This window comes from Pteropus alecto, unplaced genomic scaffold, assembly GCF_000325575.1.
Source record: "Pteropus alecto unplaced genomic scaffold, ASM32557v1 scaffold67, whole genome shotgun sequence".
In the NCBI taxonomy this organism is placed as follows: domain Eukaryota; kingdom Metazoa; phylum Chordata; class Mammalia; order Chiroptera; family Pteropodidae; genus Pteropus; species Pteropus alecto.
This window is the reverse complement of record NW_006441061.1, coordinates 3,691,977-3,700,433: the sequence shown is the minus strand read 5'-3', so window position 1 is coordinate 3,700,433 and position 8,457 is coordinate 3,691,977. Positions and strand designations below refer to the sequence as shown.

The 8,457-nt window shown below is 42.6% G+C and overlaps 1 protein-coding gene and 1 pseudogene across 1 annotated transcript in view; both read right to left on the bottom strand.

Annotated features, from left to right (window-relative positions):
* STXBP1 (syntaxin binding protein 1) overlaps positions 1 to 8,457 on the bottom strand; it is a 41,498-nt gene that overhangs the window by 32,291 nt on the left and 750 nt on the right. The window contains exons 2-3 of the mRNA XM_025051240.1: positions 2,337 to 2,386; positions 622 to 703 (exon numbers count right to left, since the gene is read on the bottom strand). Of these exons, the coding sequence (XP_024907008.1) occupies positions 622 to 703; positions 2,337 to 2,381 (127 nt within the window). The 5' untranslated portion in view covers positions 2,382 to 2,386. The remainder of the gene's footprint in view (positions 1 to 621; positions 704 to 2,336; positions 2,387 to 8,457) is intronic.
* On the bottom strand, positions 4,433 to 4,551 carry LOC112484875 (annotated as a pseudogene).

Genomic DNA, 8,457 nt, shown 5'->3' with positions numbered 1-8,457 from the left:
ACGCCTGAGGTTCCCTAAGACACACATCTAACCACAGACTTGCTGGTTCATAGGACACGTGCACCTTCGGCCCTACTAGACACTGCCAAGTGTTTTTCAAAGTAGCTGTACCAACGGACCCTCTGTCATACAGGAGTTCCCATTTTTCTACATCTTCTCTGTCACTTGGCATTATCAGAGTTTAAATATTCCAATTTGCTGAGTGTATAGCAAGCAGTACCTCACTCTGGTTTTAATTGCATTTTTCTGACCACTAACGCAGGTGGGCAATTTTTCATGTATTTGTTGGGCATTTAGATTTCTTCCTTTGTTAAGTGCCTGTTCTGGTCTTTTGCCCATTTTTTCTATTGGATGGCCTGCTTTATTTTTTTGATTTAACCTTTCTGGCATCCTTGCACAAACATTTAATGAGTTTGGAGTTAGAGATTAGTTATAGTATGGAGTTAGGGGTTTAGTAATGAACAAGAAGACTTGGGTCTCTCTCAGAAACTCAGTCTGATCACCTAGGTTGTCGGAAGAATCTAGAGTCGAGCAAGATAATAATGAATAGAGAGGAGGAAAGCCCAGCCAAAGGGAAGGCTTGCGGGTCACTCGAGGGCAGAGAGGGAATGCTGTGCTCACTTGTTATTCCCTCGGTCATGATGTCCGTCATCTTACAGCAGGAGGAGAGCATCCGCATGCTCAGCTGATCGACCACCAGCACCTGGAAGCAAAGACGCCAGCTTACTGCCTGTACGGCATCTGCTCTGACGCTCGCAGCAGCTCACCGTGTCAGACTTCAGAAAGAACCCCAGAAGTACAGAATACTGAGTTACGGGTATTTCCTATGGGCTGAAAGTTTGCTGACATGCGTGCTAGTTTTTATCTCCCACACCCACATCTAATCTTCTAGGAATTAAGAGTTTGCTCTCACTGACTTAACTTTATCAACTTAAAAATTTTTAAGTTTTCATTTTTTACAATAAATAAAATTACTCATAAAAAGAAAAAAGACAAAAAAAATCTCTAGCACCCACACTCAGAGAAAACTGTATTGAAGAGTATTTTTTCAGGGTATAGCTTTATCTTAAAGGGAGAATGGACACTTGTGCCCCATGTACGGTCCGGAAGGTGAGGACTTTGTTGCTGTGTCATCGGGACACACCTTCAGCAGCACGTGCATCATCTGGGAGTAAAGTACTTCAGTCCCAAGGGAGGAACGAGAACGTGCCATCCCGGTCTAAAAGCTTCACACCTGCAATCTCTTAGCTAACCTTTCCCAGCACCATTCAGCTCACAGCGGAGAGAGGAAGCTGGCAGTTAAAACGAGGCCAGCTCTCTTCTCCTTCTGTAATGATATAAACTGAGGTGACAGCATCTAGGCCCTACATGGACCGGAGAGCGCTGTGCTGCAGTATGAGGGCCCATCGGTTTTCGTTTCCCGAGGCAGCTTCCTTGAGATTTGTTTAAATTTCACACGTCCACGAAGATGGGGATGATGAGTTCCCACCAGACGGCCTGGCTGTAGGAGGAGGATGCGCTGGCCAGGGTGAGACTTCAAAATCCCCCTATGCCAGTCACCTCTGCTCTTCCTAGGACCAATAAACTTGAAAATGTGTGGGCTCCTAACTGCAGGAAAACTTGGGGGCAAAAATGGTTGGAATAAACCCTTCCATAACACCCAGAGAAGTTCAAGTAAAACCGCATGCTCTCCTGGACAGTGTAACGCCCAGCCCCAGACGACCACGGGACCCCTCAAACACTGACGGAGGACAGCATGCCTCCCCACTCTTTGCGTCACCCATTCCAGGAACCGAGGCGGTGATCGGTGTGACTGGCTTAAAGGCTTGTTTCATGGACATTATACGTGACACCTCCAGCACTGCCCTCAAAGTTCCAGGGCTGAACGCGTAACTTCCTTTGTCTTATGTAGGTACAGACAGATGGGGACAGACCGATGAGGGCTCTTCACAGCTCGGTGGGCTCCGTGGAGATGCTTCAGCACTGCCGGAGGCGCCAGAAGGATCTCTCCTGCAGCAAGCAGGATTTCGCCTTCCCCTACTCTCTCATTATAACAGGATCCAGGTAAGATTTCGTCTGAATAAAGTTCCACTGCCAAAATGCCGCACCAGGTGATCTTAGGTGATCTTACAGGTAAGTGTTAGGACCAGGGCATATCTTAACGAGGATCCAGTAAAAGGAGAGGCAGAGCAGATTACCTTTTTTTTTTTGTACTCTCTAGACACAACCAAGGTCCCCACTCCCTGCCTGTACACCTTTCCCCCAACTCCGCCCCCACTGTCGCATTTTCTATATTAATTCACCTTTATGGCCATTAACTGTACTTGTCTACTTACCTTCCACTCCCCCTTCTTCTTTACCTTCTTTATCACATCATGCATGATCTCTGAAAAAGGAGAGAAAAAAGAAGGGAAGAGGGAGGGAGGAAGGGAGAAGGAAGTAGGGGAAAAGAAAAATTTAATGTAATTTCAAGGACTTCCAATACCTACCTATTAGACTAGGTCTAATAATTCCGCACCCCCCACACAGGCTTTGTTCTTTCTCTTTGTTCAACCAGTCTCTTTACTAAGCCATGATCAATCCGCCATAAAGCCAGTTCTCTTCCTGTTTCCTTAACTGGGAGTTCCCAGACTTTGTGACCTCAGGACTCCTTTACACTCCTAAACATTGAGGACACCAAAGAGTGTTCGCTTAGGTGGGTAAATACCTATTGATAGTTACTATATTAGAAATAGTTAAACAGAGAAATTTAAAAAAAGTTAATTCATTAAAATAACAATAAACCCATTATATGTTAACTTAAATAGCATTTTAATGAAATGTAACTATATTTTCCAATAGGAAAAAAATAAATTTAGTGGCTTTTTTAAAAAAATATTTTTGCAACTCTCTTTAATGACCAGCTTCATAGAAGACAGCTGGATCCTCCGACCTGCTTCTACAATCTGTTGTAAGTCATACAGCATCTGGACAACTCCACTGTGCACTCGTGAGGGGTTAAGAGCGAAAAAGGCAAATAACACCTTATTAGTCTTATTAAGAAGATAGTTTTGACCACATGGACTCCCAAAACGGTCTTGGGTTTAACCGATGTCTTAAATTGAGTGAAAGTCTGTGACAATCCCTCAGGCCACATGAGTCTCCTTCAAGCTCCAAAAACAGATGTGAAGAGCAACTGTGAAGTCTTTCCAACCCTCGGTATATCTGTGAGATGTTCTCACCCCCAAATCACCATTCTGGTAAGCCCCAGTCCCCATAATGCGCCTCTCCACACGAATGTATCCACCACGCTTGCCAACCTTTCTAAAACCAGGTAACAAACAGACCTGGAAGGGTTCAAAGGCTAACCGTCGTCATTAGCAAGTGTGTATCAAAGAGTAGGTGGTTCTCTAGAGCACAATGGTTCATAATTATACTTTTGATGATCTTCAGTAATCTGATGTGTCAAAATGTATTCTCAAATGTTTAAGAATTATATTCCTGATTATAAACACACACGCACACACACAACTTACTGCAGTAAGCTTGGAAAACACAGAAAAGTATCAAGAAGAAAATATCATGTTTTATTTGTGTACTTAAAAATTTCAAGAAGAAAAATCATCAGTATTCCTGCCAACTTGCAATGCTTGATTAATATTTTCAGTTATTTCCTACTAGCTTTTTCTATGCACTTTTACATAGTTAACATGATGCTATATATACATAATTTCGTAGTATGTTTTTCAGTTAACAAGCTCATTGCCCCAGGTTAATAAAAATGCTTCCTAGGATTTTAAATGCTTGCATAATAGTCTATAGTTTAGTCACCAATTGTCTTAATAGTCATTTAGATTATTCCCCATGTTTTAGCGTGATGAAAAATTGGGAATATATCCAATAATAGAGCAGTGGTAAGTAAATTAGGTTACGTGTGTACAATGGAATACTATGTACTCATTAGAAATAATGACATGGGAAGCTACATATTCATCCATTCATTCTTTCATTCTAACATTTGTTGAGTAACCACTGTTTGCCAGTCGCTGTACTAAGCACCAGGAGTGAACGAATAGCAGGGTGCTACATGGCACCCAGTGGGAAGAAGGGAGGAGGAGATTGGTGAGCTTAAAGATTTGGTGGCAGAGGTGATGGGCTTCCTTGTTGGAAATGAGGTCATCGGCTAAAAGTGGGCAGAGTGGTGCTATACATGGAAGGTTTAAAGAAAGAAGGTATTGAATATTTTTCCAAAGACTGGGAAAATGAATTTACTGTAGAGATGTTTTAGCATTTCTGGACAGTACTGAGGGCTAATTAGAGATTTGTGACTATGAATTCATTCATTCATTTATTTATTGTTATTTATTTATTTTTTTAAGGTGAGGCAACCCTTGGTTGACCTCACAGCCTGCAAGGACCTTTTCAGCTTATAAGCCCTTATTTTTTATTTTTATGCCTACAGCGCCTGGTCTTCCTAGGTGGTCTCCCATCCAAGGACTAACCAGGCCCAACCCTGTTTAGCTTCCGAGATCAAACAGGATCAGGCTTGTTCAGGGTGGCATGGCCATAGACTGTGACTATGAATTTAAAGTAAAACCAGGCAGCTCATTTGTGACTTTTTTTTTTTTTTAAACATCTGGCTGTCCAGGCGCAAGTCAGGAAGGAAAAGAGCTGGTTTCAACTAGGGTTAGAATTTCCCCAATAAGTACAACACAGGGAGGAAATGCCAAGTTACATGGCTAAGCGGGGGAAAGGGCATGCAACAACTCTTTTTTAAAAAGTATATATGCATAGGAAAAATGAGAAGAGCTTATACCAAAATGTAATTTGTGTTCAGTAAGATGATGATTAATCCTTAATTGTCTCCTAAGCTTTCTGCATTGAGTCCATATTATTTTTTATAATAGGAAAAATGCTCTAAAAATAATGTGTCAGTGAACGTCTTTATACCCAGGGGTTCTTTGCACAAATTATTGTTAGGAGAGCTTTCTGGGTATGGAATGAATGGGTGAAGAGCATAAACGTTCTGAGCTCTTGATAAATTCTGACGATTATTTTCCAAAAGCACAATTTACATTCTCACTAGTACTTTACATGACTCTCAAAATTAACATACTAACTGATAAAATAATGCCTTGCAGTTTGTTTATTTTAATCTTTGTTAATGTGTCAGCAGAAAATGATATATTTTGCTATATTTAAATTTGTTGATTACTGGGGACAAATATTTTCTTTTTTGCTACTACATGAAATTAATTTAAATTCACTGACTTTAAATTCGTCACCTTTTGGTAGGGGAAGAGAGACGCAGAACTGACAAATCAGAAAGTGTTGCAAGCAGTAAAGACTGAGAAAAACAGCTCCTGCTACAGCGTCAACCCTTCCCGTCAACCGTTCCCACCTCGTTATGCCCGCTCCGAAGTTCCTGGGGCATATATTTGTCCTGGGTGTTGTTGATGGCCAATTCTAATCCTGCCCTACATTCTTCTAATCCAATACCAAAAAGGAAACAAGGATTAGAGCCCATTTTAGCATTAAGAATCAAGTCCCTTGAGCTACTTCCTCACAAATAATTCCTGGCAATCACACTGCATCTCCCTTGAAGTTTTCTTTGTGTGAAAACAAAGAATAAAGCCCTCTGAGGCTGATCTGGCCAGCAGGTCTTATTTCTTCATGCCAAATATCGTGTATCTACAGCCAAAACGTTGCTCCGCCACCCTGTCCACATAGATGGGACAAAAGAGACTAGGGAGCTTCAACTTCTGCAACCTGTAGGGCCAGGTCCTGGTGGACTGCTTCCCTCATGGCCGGAGGGGTCAGAAAATAGTTTCCTTCTCCACGACATCCTCTAGGTCTCAGTGACTCTCGTACTCACCAAATCCTTCCCAAGCCCTGAGAAAAACAGCAGTTGGTCTAAGATTCCCTGGGACATGTCCAGGTGCACTTGGTAGACTAACTGGAGTCCCAAGCGCAGACTCTAGAGATAGCGGCAAACCTGACCCCGCCTCCACCTCGTGAAGTCCTGTCTTTACGGCCCTGGCACCCATGACTACCCTCTGCTGTGACATGTGTCTGGACACCTGAGCCCCAGGCATGGAAAAACATCTGAAATAGCATGACGAATATCTGATGGACCCAAAGTTTGGGGAAAACGTGAGCATCACCAAGGCTCTCAAAACCACGGGGGATTCAAACATTCTACTCTCTGCAGCCCCAGAGCTCCACGCAGCCATGAACGAACGGATGCACCAGAAGTCCGGTGTCCCTAGGCTGGGAGGTGAAGTGCCTCCATTCTGCTGAGGGATTTCGGGGAGTCTGAACTCAGGCCACAACTGCCCTCCTCTTATACCAATTTGAAATACAGAGAGTTTCCAGTTATTCCAGCTTGAGAGTGGCAGTTCTTCTAAAAGGCACCCTCTTGAACAAACCTCAGTGGTCTGAGAGTAAATGCTCGTTACTCAGGCGAAGGTCATCCTGGAGAAGTGCCAGTTAGACAGACTCTGGAAAACCCAGGTGGCAGGCATCTGCTGACTATGTCAACTTGGGCAAGTTTAAAATGTTGTAAGCTTCCATTTTCCCAGCAACAAAATTAAAATTATAATACTCTAATGACCTGCTGTGAAGATTAATGAGATAAAATGCCGAGTACAGTGCCTGGCACATATGAGGCATTCGACAAAAGGTACTGATTATGATGTTGCTGTAAAAATACGGTGCTCATACAGACAAGGAAATAACAAAATTATGACACATCGCTTCCACCAATTGAGACTTTTCATAGAATGTAAAAACCGTATTAAAAGGACATGCATATTAAAAATACAGCTTTAAAATAATCACAAAAATATTTAGATAGCACGCTCTGGGTATTTCACCAAAAACTTTAAAACTTCTCTGACCCACAATACACATGTGTATACATTCTGGAATAATGGCTCCAATGTGCCAATGTACATAAATCTTAAATGTAAATATAAAATTGAACGTAAGAGTCCTTATCCCCTGAGGGGACAGAGAGACCTCTGTTTATCTAGGAAGAGACATGTTAATGCTAAAGCACAAGTAGGGGCCCATGGAAGATGAAACATTCTGTCACAACACAGGTGCGCAGGACTACATTTTTAATTTGCCATTACTTAACATTGTTCTGAAAATTCACTAAGCCAAGAAAACGAAATGAGGTGTAATGTTGGTAAGAAATACACAGGACATCTGCCTGCAGAAATCATAGGAATCGACTGAAAAACTAGTGGAAAAGCTAAAACGTTCAGAGGGGTGCCAGATATAAAATAACTACCTAAAAACCAAGAGGGCTTTGACATGGCGACAGTAACTAGTTTCTGGGAAGACTGTCCACTGTTTACCAGTGTGTCCTGGGCTGGGAAGCCACTGTCCTACTGATGCTACTTGCTGCCGGTACTTGTACTCTGGAGCTCCAAGAAGCCTATTCCTCTTCCCCTGACAGCCCTTCAGGTAGCTAAAGACAGCAACCAACTTCCTTTGAATGTCTTGCTCTGGCTGAAGATTCTCCTTGCTAAACCAACGCACTTACCCAGGTGGAATAGGTAATACTAAGCCAGATAGGGGAAATGGTTCAAATACTTGAAAACAAGCATTCCAAGTACTCTCCAGATCCTTCCCTTCTGAAACACCCATTCATACTGTAAGCTACTGGTAACCTAATTACAAATCACTTTAATTGTTTACCTTTATGTTGTTTTGAATACTATAGAAGTAGGACTTTCTTGTTGAAGAAAATTCAAACAACAGAGAGGTGTATAAATACAAAGTGAAATCTCCCTCCTTACCTCCACTCTTGAAGGAAACAAGCACTGCCAGTTTAGGGGGGACCCTTATGAGTCCTCTCTTGGGCATGTGCAAGCGTGCGAGAGAAAGCGAGCACTTATACTCATGGCTCCTCAGCTGAGGCCTGGGGCGGTAAAGTAACTTTCAATGACTTTACTTTTTTGGTGCTTAAGCACTTATACTGGGGAGAACCTAGAGATGGTCTAAGGCCAGAGTCAAGTCCCTTGCTTTGGAACTGAGATACTCCCTGCAAAACACAGCCATCTGGAGTGGGCAAGGCCTCTCACTGGTCCCTCCAGAGTGAGCAGAAGTGGGTCTCTGGATCCTTGTCCAAATGCTCGCCTCACCACACACACACGTTCTCTCTCGGACACTAGCATGGACGGGGCTCTGAAACTGAACCCAAGTGTTCTTTTCTGTTATATTGCAATGGTCGCTTTGACACGGCCAAGTAATTCAGATGGGTGTGGAATAAGATGGTTTAGGTTCAAATCCCTGCTCCTCCATTTGCTAGCTGTGACTTTGGGCAAGATATTAACTCTCTCTGTATCACAGTTTTCCCCACGTGTGAAATGGGAATGACTGCACGAGCCTCAGAGAGTTATTGTGAGGATTAAATGAATTAATGTGTGTAAGTACTTAGTTCACTGCTTTGAATGGTACTTAACACTG